At 36.3% G+C, this 20,948-nt stretch overlaps 1 protein-coding gene across 4 annotated transcripts in view; it reads left to right on the plus strand.

The window, feature by feature from the left end:
* Nucleotides 1-9,266: 9,266 nt before the first annotated feature.
* The window catches only part of STXBP5L (syntaxin binding protein 5L), a 351,861-nt gene continuing 340,179 nt past the window's right edge, over nt 9,267-20,948 (plus strand). For all 4 annotated transcript variants that reach the window (XM_066347937.1, XM_066347939.1, XM_066347938.1 and 1 more), the window contains exons 1-2: nt 9,267-9,346; nt 10,451-10,647. In XM_066347937.1, the coding sequence (XP_066204034.1) occupies nt 10,459-10,647 (189 nt within the window). In that variant the 5' untranslated portion in view covers nt 9,267-9,346; nt 10,451-10,458. The remainder of the gene's footprint in view (nt 9,347-10,450; nt 10,648-20,948) is intronic.

The raw sequence follows: 20,948 nt of genomic DNA on the forward strand, positions 1-20,948 counted from the left end.
ATATCAAAATTTCTGGGATTCAGGGAAAGCAGTAATAAGAGGGAAGTTTATGTCATTAAAGGCTGATATCAAGAAACAAAAGAGATCTCAAGTAGACAACCTAACATCACACCAAAAGGAGCTAAAAAAAAAAGAACAAAGGCAACCCAAAGTCAGCAGAAGAAAGAAAAAAAATTAGAAATGAAATAAAAAACAAAGAAAAAAACTATAAAAAATTAATACAATAAAGAGCTGGTTCTTTGAAAGATAAAAAAATTGATAAATCCCTGGCTAGAATCACTAAGGAAAAAAAAGAAAGGACCCCTATAAACAAAACCCTCAATGAAAAAGGAGACATTGCCACAGACATAGAATACAAAGGATCATGGTAGAATATTATGAAAAATTATATGACACCAAATTCAACAACCTAGAGGAAAAGGATAAATTCCTAAAACTATACAATCTTCCTAGACTGAGTCATGAAGAAATGGCAAACCTAAATAGACACATAAGCAGGAAGGAAATAGAAACAACTATCAAAAACCTGTCCCAAAATAAAAGTCCAGGACCAGATGGCTACATTGCTAAATTTTACCAAACATTCAAAGAAGATTTGGAACCTATCCTTCTTAAAGTCTTCCATAAACTAGAAGGAGCAATACTCCCTAATACATTTTATGAGGCCAACATAACCCTGGTACCAAAACCTGGCAAGGAAAACACACAGAAAAGAAAACTATAGACCAATATCTCTAATAAATACAGATGCAAAAATCTTAAACAAAATACTAGCAAATCAAATACAACAACACATTAAAAAAATAATACATCACAATCAAGTGGGTTTCATTCCAGGAGCACAAGAATGGATCAACATATAGAAATTGATGAACATAATACATCCAACAACAAAACAAAAAACAAAAATCATATATATGATCCTATTAATAGATGCAAAAAAGGCATTGATAAGATCCACTTTTTTGTTGTTGTTTAAAACACTTAATAAAATGTGTAGAGAAGGAAAGTACCTCAACTTAATAAAAGCCATATATGACAAAGCATCAGCCAATATACAGGACCTGAACAGACATTTCTCCCATAACTGGTGAAAAAATGAAGGTTTTCTCTCTAAAATAAGGAACATGGCTGTCTACTCTCTCCACTCTTATTCAACATACAGTAGTTCTGGAAGTTTTAGCCAAACCAATCAGGAAAGAGAAATAAAAGGCATCCATATTAGGAAAGAAGCAAAGGTATCACTTTTTGCAGATGACATGATCCTTATATAAAAATCCCAAAACTCAGTAAAAAAACTATTAGAAAAAATAAATCAATAAAGTCACAGGATAAAAAATCAATATACAGAAGCCTATTGCTTACCTATATGTCAACAATGAAACTTCAGTAAATAAACTAAAAATTCCTTTTACAATTGCAACAAAAAATAAAGTATCTAGGAATAAACTTAACAAAAGATGCAAAACCTATATACTAAAAACTGCAAAGAATTACACTGGGGAACAAAATTTTTGTTGCGTCCACAAAAACACTTGATCTTACCTAATTCGAGTGTGCTGATAATTACAAAACTGACATTACTTTTTCTCTGTAAGCTACAGTTTTTTTTGCAATTCAAGATTTTAGGTTTTCATCTTATTGTAAAATTTTCAACATTTATTTTAACATAATGAAGTAGAATGTCTTCTTGGGCATCATCTTTGTGAAAATATAATTTATATAATGCAGTAAATACACTAATACACTAAAAATATGATTGCATCAGAATTTGTCTACAATTTCAAAATAGAACATATAAAACAATTATTTTAATCATAAAATTTGCACAAAACTTATTTAAATTCTATTCAGGCAAAAATTTGTGTTTGTAGCTCTTGTGTTTGTGTACTTGTTGAGGACAATCTCGTTTGATGCTCCAGCAATAGTCTGCTCATCACTAACAGCTCCAAGATTTTCAGGAAACTTATCAAGGTGACTGTTCAGGAAGTGAATCTTAACGCTCATGTTACATCCAATGTCGCAGAAAGCCAACAGCATCCTTTGAACCAGAAGTTCATAGTTTTCTGCTTTTTTGTTGCCAAGGAAGTTCTTTGTAACTGCCACAAAAGACTGCCATGCTGCTTTCTCCTCCTTATTTATCTTCCTGGCAAATTCTTCTTCACGTATGAGGGTTTGAATTTGAGGTTCATCGAACACACCTGCTTTTATCTTCTTGAAAGACAAGGCAGGAAAAGCAGAAATAATATGTTGAAAGCATTCACTTTCTCTATTCAAAGCCTAAACAAACTGCTTCATTAAGGCAAGTTGGATGTGAAGTGGGGAAAAAATGATCCTGTCTCGATTAACTACAGGTTCATTCACAATATTTTGCATACCTACTTCCAGAGCTTCACGTTTCGGCCACTCCTTCTGTGTCCAGTGTTTTTCCTGAACTCGGCTGTCCCACAAACACAGAAAGCAAAGATACTTCGTGAAATCTTCCTGTTGTCCTAGCAGGAAATTTACCATTTTAGATCCACACAAATGATCCAGTTATGCTCCTCATACTTCAGAAAGTTGAGGACAATTTTTATGTCATTATAATATTATCACAGATGAGTTGAATAACCAATGGAACCGCTCCATAAACATTACGATTGTGTAGGAGAACACATTCTAGACTCCATTTGGAGCTGTCAAGAAATAGCTGCCATTCTGTTGGACTGTAAGTGGTAACACCTAGCTGGCTTAGAATACTACTGATATCATGACAGTAAACAAAGTGTTTATCTTCGAAAAAAAAGTCCACAAATATTTGTTCACGCTTCCTGAAATGGGATACTTTAGCTGACTGGTGAAGTACATTCTTTTCTTGAAGGCTGTAGGCTAATAACTCAGCTGCTTTTTTTGATAGGCCCAAATCTCTTACTAAGTCATTCAATTTGGGTTAGCTAAACTGCTGAGGGGTTAATGACTGTTTGGCATCAGAAGAAGACCCTTCGGATTCTACAACCATTTCCTCATGCATCTTATCAAAATACACTTGATCACCATGTTCACTTTCTTCGTCCTTAGAAAAAATAAAACCATTGAAACCTGGAACCAGAAGTGTCTCAGAGTGTGGAATAGGTCATATTGCTGAAGGGATATTAGGATATGCAATCATATGCTGTTTTTTCTTGCCAATACCCTTTGTATGGATCAGACGGGAATAACAGTCACTGCTGTGGTCCTTACGTTCACGCCAAACCATGAAAATACCAAAAGGCATTCCTTTGCATTTTCCTTTTGTCCAATCACGAAGCATTTCCTCACAATTATGACACACAATATAAGGAGCCCAATTCTTGTCTTGATCGCCAAGGGGAACTGAAAATAGGCAATATATGCACGTGTCACAAATGATGAAATATTGCACCTTTGATGTTGAAGTGTGTAACAGCTACATATATATATATAACAGAAGGTGTCAGGACTATTCTTACATTTACGCCTACTCGAAGAAGCCATGATTCAATCTTAAAACAAAATAAGAGAGTGTTTTTTTTTATCAGATAATAATATTTTATATTTAAAAACAACTACAATTATGTAAAGGTGATGTTTGTAAAACATTAATTGCCTTGTAGTTATGTTCAATCCAAGAGTCGTTGCCCTTTAACTCTTATTTAAAAACCAATGCATGCCATTAACTGTAACAAAAAGAAATTAAAATTGTATAAAAACTAGAGCTTGTACCAAAAAATGGATTTCAGATTTGAAATCAGCGATGCAGAAATATATAGAAACAGTTCTAAAACCTCATACAACAGAAAAAAAAATTGTTCCCCAGTGTTATGGAAGGAAATTGAAAAAGGCACAATGAAATAAAAAAAATAATCCATGTTCATGAATTGAAAGACTCAACATTGTTAAAATGGTCATATTACCCAAATCAATACAGTATATAAATTTAATGCAATCACCATCAAAATCTCAATGCCATTTTTTAACAAAATAGAACAAAAAATCACCTGGTTTGTACGGAACCATAAAAAAATCTGATAGCCAAATTAATCCTGAGAAAAAAGAATGAAGCCAGACTTATCACACTACTTTACTTCTAATTACACTATAGAGCCACAATAATCAAAACAGCATGGTATTGGCAGAAAAGCAGACATACAGACCAATGGAACAGAATTGAGAACTCAGAAATAAAACCATATATATGGTTTGACAAAGGAGCCAAAAACACCCAATGGAGAGAAAAACCCCTCTTCAATAAATGGTGCTGGCAAAATTAGAAAGCCACATGCAAAACAATGAAACTTGATTAGTTTGTTCCCCTGCACAAAAATTAATTCAAAATGGATCAAAGACCTAAATATTTATATAAGATCTGAAACAGTAAATTACATAGAAGAAAACATATCGATAGATACTAAACACATGTATCTTGGCCATGAAGAACAATTTATGAATTTGACCCCAAAGATAAGGGAATAAAGGCAAAAATAAATAAATTGGATTATATCAAACTAAAAACTTCTGCAGAGCAAAGGAAACTGACAACAAAATGCATGGGCAGCCAACTAAATGGGAGATAATATTTGCAAACAACAGCTCTGATAAGGGGTTAATATCCAAAATATATGAAGAACTGACAAAGCTCAGCAACAAACAGGCAAACAATCCAATTAAAAAATGGGAGAGGACCTGAACAGACACTTCTTTTAAGAGGACATACAAATGGTCAACAGATATATGAAAAGATGCTTATCTTCACTAGCTATTCAAGAAATACAAATCAAAGCTACAATGAGATATCACCTCACACACATTAGATTGATTATTATAAAAAAGACAGGTAGTAACAAGTGTCGGAAAGGCTGTGGAGAAAAAGGAATCCTCATTCACTGTTGGTGGGAATACAAATTAGTACAACCATTATGGAAGAGAGTCTGATGGTTTTTCAAAAATTTAAAAATAGAACTATCATATGACCCAGCAATCTCTCTACTGGGTATCTACCCCCCAAACTCAAAAACATTGGTACATAAAGACACATGAACTCCAGTGTTCAGTGCAGCGTTATTCACAGTGGCCAAGACAGGAAAATAACCGAAGTGTCCTTCAATAGAGGACTGGCTAAAGAAGATGTGGTATACATATATACAATGGAATACTACTCAGTCATAAGAAACAATGACATATTGTGATTTATGACATCATGGATGGACCTTGAGAACATTATACTGGGTGAAATAAGTAAATCAGAAAAAGCCAAGAACTATATGATTTTACACATAAGTGTGATATAAAATTGAGCCTCTTGGACATAGATAAAAGGGAAGTGGTTACCAGGGGAGGGAATTGTGGGGGAACAGTGGGGGGGAAGGGTGTAAAGAGGGACAAATATAGGGTGATGGAGAATGATTTGACTTTGGCTGATGGGTATACAACATAATCAACTGTTCAAATGCTATAGAAATGTTCACCTAAAAGCTATGTACTCTTATTGATCAATGTCACCCTGTTTAATTTGCTAAATAAAATTTTAAAAAATTAAAAAGAATATTAAATTAAATTTAAAAAAAGATGTTAGCCTTGAATTTGAAGACTAGGTTATCCACCTAAAGGACTTCAGGTGAATTTCTCAAATGTTTCTTAGTCTCAGATTTTGTCATGGATAAGATGGAACAACAGTTATCTTATATATCATAATTATAACAAAGATCAAATTAAAAGAAATGTTTGTAAGTTGCATAGTGTAGCCAGGCATATAGGAGCTAAATAACTGGTAGATGTTATTATCTTTTATTTACATGTGTTTTTTCAATTTGCTTTAGTTTTCTCCAAGGCTGGTCAGTTTAGCAAATCTTGTCTGTGTAAAGTGCCACAGATATACATACTTTCTACATTTATTTGATTGCTGTTAGGGTGTGAAAAAGCAGCTTCTATTAGCTTCATTTTTGCTTGAATCCAAGCTCTCAATCCCTTGAAGTGATTTGTAATATATTTTTTTTACATATATCCTAAAAATCTTCCCAATGTATTAGATTTGTTTGAACGATTTGATGATTTTGCTCCAAGGACCAAGTTTAGACATTTTTTATCTCTTGTAGGTCTTCATACCTGTAATTTTAGGAATATATCATGGCTAATCAGAAACCTCTCTCCATAAAGTATTGTTTTAATTTGTAGTGAAATTATCAAAGCTCTCTATTATTGTTATCTGACCCAATTTAAAGTCCACTATATTATTTATAACGTGCATTTCATGGTCTAGTCTCATTCCCTTTACCAGATGGCTTACATCTTCTCTTTACTTTATTAAGAATAAAATTTGCTTTCATAAATATTTCATTCTGCTTCTCTCACTGAACAAGATTTTTAGGGTATAATTGTTTATGCTATCTCCTCATATACATAAATACACTCTGTTTTTTGCTTATTTCTATCCTTTGCTTATAGTTTGTGATGGCATCACAATATCTTCTGTCCACAGATTCTCTCTCCTTATAAGATTGGAATTATGTTAAGATTTTTACTTGCTACCATTTATTCAAATTAATTTTACTAGGCACTTACTATGCATAAGGCACTATGCTATGTACTGTGGAGAAATAAAGATATTTAAAATAGTCCCTAAGAGTCCACAGTGTCAGCATTATAACTATATTTTATTTTGGGGGCTTCTTCCACTTGTTTATAAACACATATATTCTGACTTGGATTTTTTCTATTATTTTTACTCATTGTCCCATCTGAAAGGATAGCTACTGTCACCTCTTTTATAACTCAAGTAAGTGAATTCCCTTTAGGATCCTCAAGCAGAAACTTTGTCAATCTGTTCGTGTATTTTTTCATTCTCAGTTTCCTCCCAACTTTTAGAATAAAACCCATCACCTAGTTTGCTAAGATACTACACTGTTAGACTACGGAGTTAAAGGTGTGTGGTTTAAGGGGTTTTCTTGCAAAACTTTTATCTCTTTTTGCCGACTCAGGATATCTTTTTTTGTTTGTTTCACTCTAATCAAAATACCTAACCAAAAACAAACAAACACCCAAACCACCACTTGGCATAGGCTTGTTTACATTTACTTGAAAATTAAGGAGTTGACATTATCCACTGGTTGGCTCAGTGGATAGAGAATCGACCTCACAATGGATGTCCCAGGTTCGATTCCCAGTCAGGGCACACAAGAAAAGCGACCAGCTGCTTCTCTCCCCCCACCCCTCGCCTTCTCTCCTTCTTCCCCTCCCATAGCTAGTGGCTCCATTTTGCCTTGGCTTCAGGCACTGAGGATAGCTCGGTTGGTCCCAGTGCGTCTGCCTCAGGTGCTAAAAATAGCTTGGTTGTTTTGAGCATTGTTCCCAGATAGGGGTGCCAGGTGGATTCTGATTGGGGCTTACGCAGGAGCCTGTCTCACTATCTCTCCTCCTCTCACTTAAAAAAAAGAAAAAGAAAATTAAGGAGTTGCTGACAGACTTTTTGATAAAGGGAAAGAGTACATCTAAATCCATTATTTTAGACAACAATACCTATTTCTCAGATAGTTAGAGCAATCCTCCCCACCCTACCCCCAGCCATTTAAAGAAAAGCCAGAAACAAAAAAGAGGAAAAGAGGAAAGCAAACTCTTTGTCCTTAATAGTTACACATGGTTGGAAGTGAAATGGGCCATGAAGAAAAGGGAAAATAAATATAAAAAGAGAGTAAATACAAAGACACTTATTATTCAGAATCCAAAATAAAATTTGGAACCCTTCCAAAATCTAGTTAGTATCAGACATGGAATTTATTTTCACCCTTATTTTAAACCCTCCCCAAATAATATAATGGGTACCATCTCATAAATATTTTACCAATAACCATTAAAAAAACTGTTCAAAAACTCTTTAAGTGCCGATTACATGTGAAACATTCTTAGCTGCTAAACAAGATAGGAGAAATATAAAATTCTATGCCTGCCTTCAAGAGTTTATTGCTGTGGCAATGAGGGACTTACTTACCAGGCAGTATTGAGGGTCTTTGGAGGTTTCAAAAGGACATTAAGTACTGAAAAATTCAAAAGGAAAAGGTAAGCATTGAGCTGAGGATCTGAAAAATTGGGATTTAGTTCATCTTTGCCATTTACTTGTTATGTGGCCTTGAGCAACTAATTTCTCTTTCTGATGTCCTCATTTATTCCTATTCCTACTGCCCTCCCCCCTACACACGAAAGATTTCTCAAATGTAAGAATATTTGTGATTACAAATAAGCTCTGCTGTGTTGCCCAGATTGAAGTCTACAGCTCGCTGTGGCCCGCTGAGCTGCCCTTCATTTTCATAGACTAAGAAATCAGGTACAAATTTCCCCTAAGCAAGTTAGGGCTTAGAACCAAATGTTCCTATCCTGATGTTAGTTTTTTGTTTTTTTTAAATCCTGCCCTGAATAGTACATCTTTTAAAGTGGTTATTGTGACTCACAGAAAAAGCTTAAAATATATTCTTGACACCGTTTACTGAAAAAAAAAATCTTTATATATTTGAAAAAATGGGAGGAAGGGGTAATTCTACGTTTTAGAGGGTACAAGCTGAACAATTAATTCCTTAGTATCTGTAAGGCTATATAGTATATCCCAAAACTCTATTGAAATACAGTTTTCTCTGGCAGAGGTGACCCATTAAGTCATTATGCAAGTAGCAGGGCAGCAAGGGGAGCCCAGTAGATGCACCTGGAAAGCGAGAAGAGGTTCATAGAGGTGATAAACTGCAAAAACACTTGCCAAATTCACAATATTGTCCAGAGCTAGACCTAGGGAAAACCTTCTGAAAGCCTCGGACTCGAAGAGCCCAAGTTCGCACGCTTCCAGGCATTCTATTGACTCACACTTGCGTCCTTCAACAGGTAGCGCCAATTACAACCCCTAAAGCAAAGCCGCCAGCATACTGGACAATACTACTGTCTATCAAATACTTCACCATCTTTCCAAATTCCCCCCTCCTCTTTTTATTGGCTTTTCCTGCGGCCTATCCCAAAATCTCTTTCACGCTTTGCGACTGTGGAAATACAACTATCGAGCCTAGGATTGGAGCGAAAGTTATTCCCGCCCTGTGATGTCTAGGAGGTCTCCGCCCCTTTCACAGGCCCCGGGAGGCCCGGGCAGGGGGCGGGGCGAGCGAGGGGCGGTTCGGGGCAGGGCTTGCCTCCCACGGCGGGAGGGCGGAGCCTGCTGTGGAGCTTTCCTGCTCGGTTAGGACCTCGGAGAGCGCCGGGCGCTGCCACCAAAGAGACTGGAGACGCTGCTGAAGACTGGCGGGACCGACGCTTGCGAGCCCGCCTCCCTCCGCACCCTGAGCTTCCCGGGCTGGCAGGCGGCTAGTGGCGGCTGAGGAAGGTGCATAAGTCAGGAATCAGATAGTCGTCCCTCTGGGACGCGGACGCCGCCGTCCAGCCGCGGCTCCCTCACACCTGTGTGTGCGTCTGTGAGCGTGAGCGCCCGCGCGTGAATGTTGAGCGACGGTGTTTGTGTGTTCGCGCGTCCGCGGTGGGGAGCCCAGCGCCTGGGCGATCGGCCCGGGGAGGGACGGTGCGAGCCGCGGTTCTGCGCGCTCAGCTGGCAGAGGCGAGACTCGGGCCGCAGCCGTCGCCGCCTCTGCTTCCCGTCCCGCCAGAGCAGCGGCTGTGCTGCGGTGAGCGGACTGGCGGGCGAGCGCGGCGGCGGCGGCGGCTGCGGGTAGAGCGGGGCCAGAGCGGGTGGAACGGGGCGAGGAGGGAGGGGGCCGGAGACGCGGGGACGGAGGGGGGCCAGCGGAGGGAGAAGCGGGGGCAGCGGGGGCCGCCGCTTGCCCCTCCCGTTAGCTGTTACTGTGGGTCACCCGCAGATGCTGTGGGGTCTGGGTTGTTGTGGGTGGGGAATAGAAAACCCCCCACCCCATTTTCTATTGAGGAAAAGGGAGCATTGAAGACGATGGGCGGACAGACCACCAGAAGGTGGTGGTACCGGTTCTCCCCACACCCCAACATCATTTTACCGAAAATATAATAGTCTGAGTTGAATGAACCTTTAGTTGGAAAGCCCGCCCTTAAGAAAGAGACAGTCTTGGTCTGTTGGACTCTGGTTTGATTGTATAATAATGATGATATAATGCTAATGACGACGATGACACTGCCTTTTATTTTTACCCCAGTGCTGATGAAGCGTAGCCACAGCTGGGGATAAAGACCTTGAAAAATTGATATATGAGGAAGAAATACTGTTGCTTTCATAGTTGTGTGTATGTGTGTGTGTGTGTGTGTGTGTGTGTGTGTTGTTAAAGAAATGCTTTTTAAAATTAAAATTTGACAATAGGTAGCCTGACTTTTTTTTTTTTTTTGTCCTTTATAGCCAAAGATAATAAAAAGGGGACTGGCTACTGCCTTGACTAATGAAAAGCTAAACACTTTTACCTGGGGATAATTCCATGTGTTGAGTCACTCTATCCTTTGAATTTCTCGACAGTTTTTAAAATGAAGAAGTTTAATTTCCGAAAAGTTTTGGATGGCTTAACTGCCTCCTCTCCTGGCAGTGGGAGCAGCGGTGGCAGCAACAGTGGAGGTGGGGCTGGAAGTGGTTCCATACCCTCAGGAGGGACTGCGGGGGTTCTCAGAGAAGAGATTCAGGAAACCCTGACTTCAGAGTATTTCCAGATTTGTAAGGTAAGTTTTGAATTGACTTAAAGCCCCATTATTCCTTTATTTTACTGTTGTGAGGAAAGAAGTGTTAAAACATACACACACACACCACACAACTGGAAATTTTTTGAGATGCCAGCATCAGAGTCTGGTGCAGAAAACTATATAGATAGGTCAGTTTGAATTAATAAAGCTATGCTGAGCATCAACTTTAAAAAATAATGGTCGTTTAAGGGGATGTAAGCAAACATAAAAAGTTAGTATTTGAAAGATTATTTTAAGGCCCAGTAGTGGAGAAAAATTTTAATGTAATATTTATGTATAAGTCATTAATCGGAGAAAATTGTCATTCTGGCTATCCTGTGATGTTATTCACATAAACTAATTGTTATTTTATTTTACTGTTTAGTAAAATAAAGCTATTAAGATGTTGCTAAAATTAAGTAGATAATAATTAGGTGAATATATCTGTTTTAAAAGATCTAATGGCATTGTTTAAATTTCATTGTTTAAATTTTGAATAAAAACACCCCAGTCTTAAACTCTAAACAAACAAATGACATGGGTTTAATAATTGTGAGAACTTTCAAACTCCTAAGAGCTCTAAAATAGACTGTGTTCTGATTTAGTGGAGAAACATTTTAGATAATTATACTTTAATGTTGAACTTCTAATGAACATTCAAGAGCGTTTCTGATAGGGAGAGATGAGAACTTATAGAACAGGCATTATGTTAATATATGGAAGTATTGTTATATTTTCTGAAATGAAGTAATTCATAATTTTTATTGTCCTTTTTTGGGGTACCCTAGGAATGTGCTTTTGACCTGAAATGTTTAATAGTAAAGTTATTAACTCATTCAAATGCTATCAATGATTATAGTTTTATAAATGTTTGAATACATAAGAAATGGTAAATTTTGTTTTTATTTTAGTGAGAGAGAGAGAGAGTAGGAGAGAGGGAGGGAGAGGCAGGAAGGAAGCATCAACTCATAGTTTTATCATGTTAGTTGTTCATTGATTGCTTCTCACATGTGCCTTGACCCGGGAGGGGCGATGGCTCCAGCCAAGCTACTGACCCCTTGCTCAAGCCACTGACCTTGGGCTCAAGTCACCAACCTTGGGCTCAAGCCACTGACCTTTGGGCTCAAGCCAGCAAGCATGGGGTCATGCCTATCATCCTATGCTCAAACTGGCGACCCTGTGCTCAAGTTTGGTGAGCCTGCACTCAAGCCAGGCAACCTTGGGGTTTTAAACCTGGATTTTCAGCATCCTAGCTTGATACTCTATCCAGTGTGCTACCACCTGGTCAGGTGACACAGTAAATTTTTGAAATCACGGAAATTAAGTACTCAATTTCATTGTACTTCAACAAATATTTTTGAAATCATTAAAATTAGTTTTTTAGTACACAAACTATGTATAGTGAGAAAAGTTTCAATTATTGCATTAGTCTCCATTCCCATAAGCATTATTATAAAACATTAAATCACTAGTTATTAAAATGTTATAAATTAATTTACATAAAAATGAGTTTATTTATACTTAGGCTAGATAAACATTTAATTATAACCTACCCTGTGAGGTCTGTATATAATATTTTATACAATTCTGTCCTCAATTTGAAATAAAAGGTATTTTGTCAGATTAGGGAGGGGTCAAATAATGGTTGTGAGATAAATATAAAAAGGCTCCTAGAGGTCAAATTTGGACTGCTAGGCAAAGGAACTGTGCCCTGACTCTCTAAGATGAGAGAATATTCGGTTCAATATATATATATATTTGTATTTTTCTGAAGCTGGAAACGGGGAGAGACAGTCAGACAGACTCCCGCATGCGCCCGACCGGGATCCACCCGGCTCACCCACCAGGGGCGACGCTCTGCCCACCAGGGGGTGATGCTCTGCCCCTCCGGGGCGTTGCTCTGCCGCGACCAGAGCCACTCTAGTGCCTGGGGCAGAGGCCAAGGAGCCATCCCCAGCGCCCGGGCCACCTTTGCTCCAATGGAGCCTTGGCTGCGGGAGGGGAAGAGAGAGACAGAGAGGAAGGGGGGGGGTTGGAGAAGCAAATGGGCGCTTCTCCTGTGTGCCCTGGCCGGGAATCGAACCCGGGTCCCCCGCACGCCAGGCCGACGCTCTACCGCTGAGCCAACCGGCCAGGGCCGGTTCAATATTTTGATAACAAAATTCCCAGTTCTCTCAGTTCATGAATGTGGTAGTGATGGAAGAGAGTTTTAGTGGATGTAAAGTTGGTACAGAAGAGGTACACTTCTGAAACCCAGTGGCACTGAGCTGTTGAGATTATAAAGCTGTTAGAGAAGGTTTTAAATAAAAAATAGGGGAAATGCATGCAAGAGAGGGAAATGGGATTAGAGTCATCTTCTTATTTATTCAAACAAGAGATAGTCATAGTGTGGTAGGAAGAGTACTGGATTTGGAACCAGAAAATTTGTATTTTTTTTTAAAGCTCTATTACTTACTGGCCATATAATCTCAGGGAGACATTTATCGGCCTTGAGCCTTGATTTTTCCTATCTGTAATATGGTAATAACTATTTCAGCTTTTCTTTTCTAAGAAAGTTATCAGAATGATTAAACAAGACAATTAGGTGAAGGCAATGTATAAATTGGAAAAGGCGATAAAATATATATTTATATTACTGTTAAAGTTTTTTTTAATTTCCATTGATTTAAGAGAGAGAAAAGAAATGGGAGAGAGAGAGAAAGAAGCATCAACTTGTTGTTCTACTCAGTTGCGCACTCATTTGGTTGCTTCTCATATGTGGTCTTACCAGGAATGGAACCCGCCACCTCAGCATGCTGGTGCATCATTCTATCCACTGAGTCACCCAGCTGAGGCTATTGTTAAAGTTTTAAAATCATTTTACCCTTGGGGATATGACTATCACCAGTGAATTATAATAATATTAGGTTCAAAGAAATTATAAGCATAGATTGCTGTATAAGCTGTATACTAATTGTATTGAAATCTTACTAAATAGAGAAAGTACTATGGTATCTTTGGATAGAAAAACAGTTAATTTTAAAAAGTGGTTATATGATTGTGCTTCAGGTTACTTGACTATAATAAACTATATAAAAATAGATTATGGAAATTCCAAAATTAAAACTGTTACTAAAATGGGGACCTTATTTGGACTCATTGATTCAATGTATGAAGAACATTCTATTCTGAGTACTAAGCAGTTGGCATCTTCTAGATACTTCTACCTTTTCAACATGGTCAAAATTAAAATATTAATCTAGAGTCTTCTCTTTTGAAAATCATCTTCTATTATCTGCTTAGTCATTAAATCCTATCTGTTCTGTTTTGCCATCTCTAGCACTTGTCATTTCATCATATTTTCTTGCTTAGTCTCTTGAAATCACTTCCTAACTGATCTTATCACCTATTGTTTTACTCTATTCCAATTTAGTTTGTTATAATGGTTATTTCTGAATAGATGCTAATTGTGTCGTTTCCCTGATAAAAATTGTGTTGGTTTCCCTAGAGCAGTGATGCTCTACAAACAAGTCCTATGTGAAACCCCAGTAAATAACATTTATTAAATAAATATGGTGGTTAATTGGCATACATTTAAATTAAATAATAATGAATTGTGTACTCTCTATCTATACTTATTATTATTATTGGTTCTTGTATAATATGATCCATAGGCATGTAGTAGGACAATTTCTAGCCTTTAAAAAGTAAAAGTATAAAGCTACTGCTGTTATAATTAGTGACACATCTATAAGAACTTAAAAAAACCACAGAAATAGTAGAAGATATTTTGATTCTTGGTCAGCAAAAGATCCTAAACAGGTTAATGCATTGGTTTACTACAACCTACATATTTTAAGTTCAGTATGTATGCATGTAAATGCCTGTGTTGTTCAGATATTTATACAGTACATTAACTGCCTTTTACAAATTTGAATTCTATGAAATACAATTTGAAACCACTGCTTTATACGGTAAAATTCAAGCAACTTAACATGATCTGCATGTAGTTCCCTTCAGAAGGAACTCCTGTTTACCTTTCCATCCTCATTTCCTTGATTCCCTAAGCATATTGTATTCCCTGAAAGCACCATATTTTCTCATATCTTACTGCCTTTTCTCAGTCTGTTGCTTTGACTACGATATCTCTTCCAGCTTTAGTATAATTGGGGAATTCCCAGTTATCCTTTACTTCTAGTTCAAACACCACCACGAAACTAGCTCAAACCATTACTTTCCTTGTCGACCCGCTCCAGGCAGTTAGTTTCCTTCCTTCTCTGTTGTCCTATAGCATCTGGCATATACCTGTAGAGTGAATTTAGCAACTTGTTAAAAATTTTATTTCTGTTACAAGCATTATACTATAAACTCTTTGAGAGTCAAATAGATTTTTTTTTATCATTGTTAGGGTGCTCACTACCTATCAGGCCAGTGTTTCTCAACTGTCCATCTAAAAGGAAGATTTCTAGCCCTACTCCTGTCTTAGGAAATTCAAATCTCAAGGGCTGGGTCTTGCATTTTTTAAAGAGGCCTTGCAGAAGATTCTGATATATAGTCAGTATGGAGACCATTATAGTAGGCACTTGTAATACTTTGTGAATAAAGCAGCATATATACATGGTTGGTTGATTAATTGACAAGAAATTAAAGCACAAAATAATGATACATATATAATATACACATATATTTATCCCTATAGTTAACTGACCCATATCTAATTAGGCTGGGAGTAGAAGATTGTGAATATTGCAGCTGGGAGTTGACTAGTTTCAAGCATTCAATGAACCATCAGTATCAATCTGTGTTTTACAAAGAGAATGGAGTTTTTGTTAATCTAGCAAGTTGTTATATTAAAATTACAGAGTTTAATCTGTAAGATACCCCATTTGAGCTTCATAACAGTGTGGTAAGGAAGGCAAGGAAAGTGTTAATATTTCTATTTTACTGATAAGACATCCCAGGCCAGGGAATTTAAGTGTGATTCTTAGGTCTCCAAGTTGCTAAGAGACGTAGCTAAGTTTAACATACTGCTCTTTGATTCTCAAACCCAGTACTTTTTCTGCTTCATCTTTCTTATTTAAAAAGGCAACATGGTGAATTCCTCAGTAAACATAGAAAGTTTGAGAAGATAAAGACTATTTTGTTGACTCTTTCTTCAAAATATATACATCCAAATATGACCACCTCTCTTCACTTCTAACATATCTCTTGACTAGACTACTACTCTTAAGTATTTTCCCTGCTTTCATTCACGTCACATCACAGTCTCATCAAATAGATAGAAGAATCCTTTTAAAATTTAAATCCTATGCAGTTTTGTCTTAGAACTCTCATGGCTTTTCATTTCTCTTAAAAATAAAACCATAAATTCTATTGTCTTATAAAGCTCTAAGATCTGGCTACTGACAAGACATCATTTTCAATTCTTCTGTTACTTAATCTACCAACTACATTACTACTGCTCAGACATGATTCCTGCCTCAGGACTATTGCATTTGCTGTTTCCTTTCATGGAGTACTTCTCCCTCAAATGATTATATTACTTACTCCCTTTGCATTATTCAGTTCTTAGTTATGCTGTTAACTTTTCAGAGAGATCTTCATTGACTACTGCACACTCCCTTTATTCTCAGTCCTTATCCTAATTTTTCTTGATAACACAACTACCTGTTATTAAATTATATATTTATTAGCTTCTATTAAAACATAACTCCATGAGGGCAGGAGTTTATTTTGTTTACAACTGTCTCACCAATTCATTGAGAAATACTTGCCACAAAGAAGGCAGTCAAACATTTGTTGAGTGAATGAATGAATAAATTAGAGCACGGAAATGGTTAGAATAGTGGTTTTTAACTGGTGTCCGAAGGCACAGTGGTATGCCGCAAGAATTTTTAAAACACGCAATACTTGATTATTTAGTTTGGGGCAGTGACCTCTTTTCCCCTAGATTGTCAAATAAAAAAATGACAACAGCCAATGCAACAATAGCTCTCTGGTATGAATGAATCAAAATTATATCTTTTTTTTTGTCAGAGTGGCAAAAAATATATTTTTTGGTGTGCTGCAGAATTTTAGTAATTAATGTGTGCCACAAGATGAAAAAAGTTGAAAATCACTGTGATAGAGTGATATGTTAAAAGCAAATTAGATATTAATTTGAATGACTTTTTGAAAAATTCTTTTATTAAATAAATTGTATATTACATAAAAACAAGGAACAATCAGTGAAAGAGTGTCCCTATTTTAGGAACATGGTATATAATTTTCAAAAAGCTATGGAAAAGAAGATTGTAGAAAGATTCATTTAAATTTAGTTTTTACTGAGGAAGGTATTTTGTTTCCCAATGATCTTTTTTAGAGGAACAATACAGAAGTATTATATATAGAGAGATAGTGCCAAACATACAGGATGTTCTAGACCTAATCAACAAAATAGATAAAAATAAATATATCTCCAGAACCAGATGGCATAATCCCTAATGTTTTGAATAAACTCTTAAATTAGGCAAGTCACTATTCATCAACACTTTAAAACTATTTTTTAATAAATAGTCATGGTGTCAGAGCCAACATGTAGATAACTAATGTAACTTCTTCAAATAGATGGATTTGTAACCATGACCTTCGTACTAGACATAATATCAGATATTGCCCGATAAATATGTATAAAATCAGAAACATAGGTGTGGACTGTCAAGATTTGGGTTTTCTAGAACGTTGGAAATTTGAAAGGAGATTCAGTATGTAGATATCCTTGATTTTTGTCTCTAGGTTTTCCATTGTCTCCACATTCTTTTTTTTTACATAATTTTACTTGGGAGTTTCTATAAATGAGATTAGCACAAGACTATGAACACAATTCCTCATTTCCTCCACTTTCATTCATTAAAAGAACTATATAAGATTCCCTGAGATGGATGGACTTGTTTCATTCTTATAAACTGGTAGAATAAAACGTAGTACATTTGACACTGCAGAATACCTTATGGATAAAGCATCTGACAATGACTTCATGCTCCTATTACTAAAATGAACAGTAGAGGAAGGGCATCTTTACTGCTCTGGTCAGATTGCTCAGTCAGCATCGTCCCAATATGTCAAGGCTGTATGTAGGTTCAGTCCCTGGTCAGGTCACATATAAGAATCAACCAATGAATGCATAAATAAGTGAAACAACAAATCAGTCTCTTTCTTTCTCTCTCTCTCTCTCTCTCTGTCTCTGTGTCGCCCTCCCAATTCTCTCTGTACAAAGGTCAATTTAAAAAAAAAGATGAAAAAATAGTAAGGGATGCAAACCAGAAAAATTAAATCACTCTTTTTGGTTTAAGATGTTAACAAATTTAAGAACCAAATAGAATTAAAATTTAAAAAAAAATTAAGAACCAGGAACCAAAGCCAAATTATTCAGTGTTCTAGGCTCTCTACAATGTTTATTCTAGGGTGCAGGGTCAGATTGAGTAAGGGACTGTAGACTTGTAGGAAGTATGTATGTAATTTTTTTCAGTTACTATAGAAGGCAATCACATTTTCTCACAAAAGGTCCTTTGGTACTAGTATCAATATATTGTCGGGAGATTGGGTTGTTGGACTTATTTAGTCTGGCAGTTCTTATGTTCTTAAGAACAAAGTGCTGTCATACTTTGTGTATGTCTAAGTATAGAACTAATTTAAAAGCTTACATAATTTCCTAATTTATCTGTAGGATTATTACTAGTAATTAAACCAGATTCCTATGTTTTGAAGTTCAGTACTTGAGAAGGTGCCTGTGAAAAACATACTGTTAAATTCCATAGTTTACTTTTAATGATAGGTTGATTGTATTGGTTTCCCACATTAGAGTCTAGAAATCATTTACGTAATAGTTTAATAGCAGTAACTTTGTATCATTAAAGATTTTATGTAGAAGCCTTACTTTAAACTTAATTTTAAATTGAGTTGATTTTGGTTATAGTGACAGTTATATTTTTTTATATAATTAAATCTTGGATCCTTTCCTTTTTTATCTCTGAAGCAAAGAAATGCTTCTAAAATTTAGAGTTTTGATTAAATAGTCATTTCTATGTTCTTTAATTTTTGGTTCTTTGATCTTTTGTATTTAATTTTTTTTCATTCAAACAGAGTTTGTTTTGGTGTACAGTGTGACTCTAAAATTATTTTTTTCAAGTAACTAATCAGTTTTATCATATCATTTATTAACTGATTCTTTTTCCACTGGTTGTGCTGCTACTCCTGTGTCATATATTAACTTTCATTATGTACTAGAATTTATATCTAGGTTAACGATGTTCTTCTATCTTTCTGCTTATTTTTATGCCAATATCATACCGATTTAATTTTCAGACTAAAAAGACTGGTCAAAAGAATGTGTAGGGTGGGTTTTGGAATGTGTGAAAGCAAATGCATTGCCTGTGCCCATCAACCAAATAGTGCAAATCTATAGTCAAACAAAGTTGGGTTTGTTACAACAAGAGAAATTGTGTACCGTAGGACACCATGAGACATCTCAGTAAGAGGGTGTTCTGAGGGGGTTTGTTATAGGACTTGGGCTTGTGTTAGGTGATTTTAGGAAAGTTCAAAGAAGCATAATTGAGTGTCGTCAGAAAGTAGGGGACGATTCTATCATTTTGTAATGTAAGAATATTTATCTAGGAGACAAGAAATAGCATGGGCTAAAGCTGTAATTACTAAAGAAGCAGCTGTTACGTTAGTGGATGAGGGGAACATTTTATCATTAGTGTGTTTTATGCAATGTTCTTACATTTATCAGCACCTGGACATGATCCTGCAGTGGTTTGGTTTTTGTCTTGCTTAATCTTGGTCATAGAGGGGTCTTGTTTGATGGTTATTTGTGACTTTGTTCAGATTTCATAGGAGAACACCATGGCCTATCTGTTAGTACCAAGCGAACTCCCATTAATAGCTGTTAGAGGCTGTTTTTTTCTCTTTAAGCAGTTTACTACTTCTAAAGTAGCCTTTGTAGCTAAAGTTGCTATAATATGTTGCTAAGCAGACCTACTTCAATACCTACATAAGGGAAACAATTCATATTGGTTGATTTATATTTGTTTTATAATTGTTAATTGAAAATGATTTGAAATTATTACATAATTTGAAGTTGCTATGTAATTAATTCAAAATGATATGAAATTATATGATTATATATAATATGTAATATACAGTAGCCATTGTTTAGTACAATTATATACTTGAAAACAACTATAGTAATTATAACAATTTTCTGTACTAATTTTATTTGTACTGTTAGTCCATTTAGTCACAATTCACATTTTCCTCTCCATTTTGAGAAAATATACAGATTTTATTTTCTCTACATAATGTTCTCTAGCTGACAGCCTTTTTATTTTTTTTAATTTTTATTTTAGTGAGAGGAGGAGCGGCATAGAGACATACTCCTGCATGTGCCCTGACAGGGATCCATCAGCAAACTCACTAGGGGGGTGATGTTCTGCCCATCTGGGGCCTCTGCTTCCTTGCAACCAGAGCCATTTCTTTTAGTGTCTGAGGTGCAGGCCATGGCCATGGAGCCATCCTCAGCTCTTGAGGCCAGCTCGCTTGTGCCAATCCAGCCATGGTTGCGGAAGAAAGAGAGAGAGAAGGGGGAGGGGTGGAGAAGCTGATGTTCACTTCTCCTGTGTGCCCTGACCGAAAATCGAACCTGGAACACCCACACACGGGAATCCACATGCCCGGCCAATGCTCTACCACTGAGCCAACAGACCAGGGCCCAGACAGCCATTTTTAACACTAGTAAGTAAATAGAAGATTTGAAGTAACTTTTGTTTTTCTGAGAATTCAACCCAGCAAATCAATTAAGTATTTTTGTGTGAATATATAACATTTTATTTGCTGTGGAAAGAAAACCAATTTTCAAAAGTAGCAAACTCTATTGTGTATATATTAGTCTGAGTGATGTAAACTGCCTATAATTCTCTGATTTTTTTAACCTGAACTATGTGACATCAGCTAAACCAGGTATTTTAATTAAGCTCCAGAAGAGAAGCTATCTGGCCTGCATCACTGCAAATATTTAACAATACTAGAGTAGTCTTACTTTTATTTTCTAACCCTTCCTTTTTAGTCACTCCTATACTGGCAAACATAGATTATTTAATACAAGAAAAGTATGTAAGGTGAAATAATATCCTTAGCAAATACATATTTTTGAGGAAAACATTGTATATGGTAGTAGGATGGCCAGGCTGTTGAATGAATCATACTAAGAAACTTAACTGAGTGTGTTAGAGATTCTAGCAAGGAGTGCATAGGAAGTAGTCACCGAAGGCAATTTTACAAAATGT

The sequence above is a fragment of the Saccopteryx leptura genome, chromosome 8 (assembly GCF_036850995.1).
Source record: "Saccopteryx leptura isolate mSacLep1 chromosome 8, mSacLep1_pri_phased_curated, whole genome shotgun sequence".
NCBI classification, from domain to species: Eukaryota; Metazoa; Chordata; class Mammalia; order Chiroptera; family Emballonuridae; genus Saccopteryx; species Saccopteryx leptura.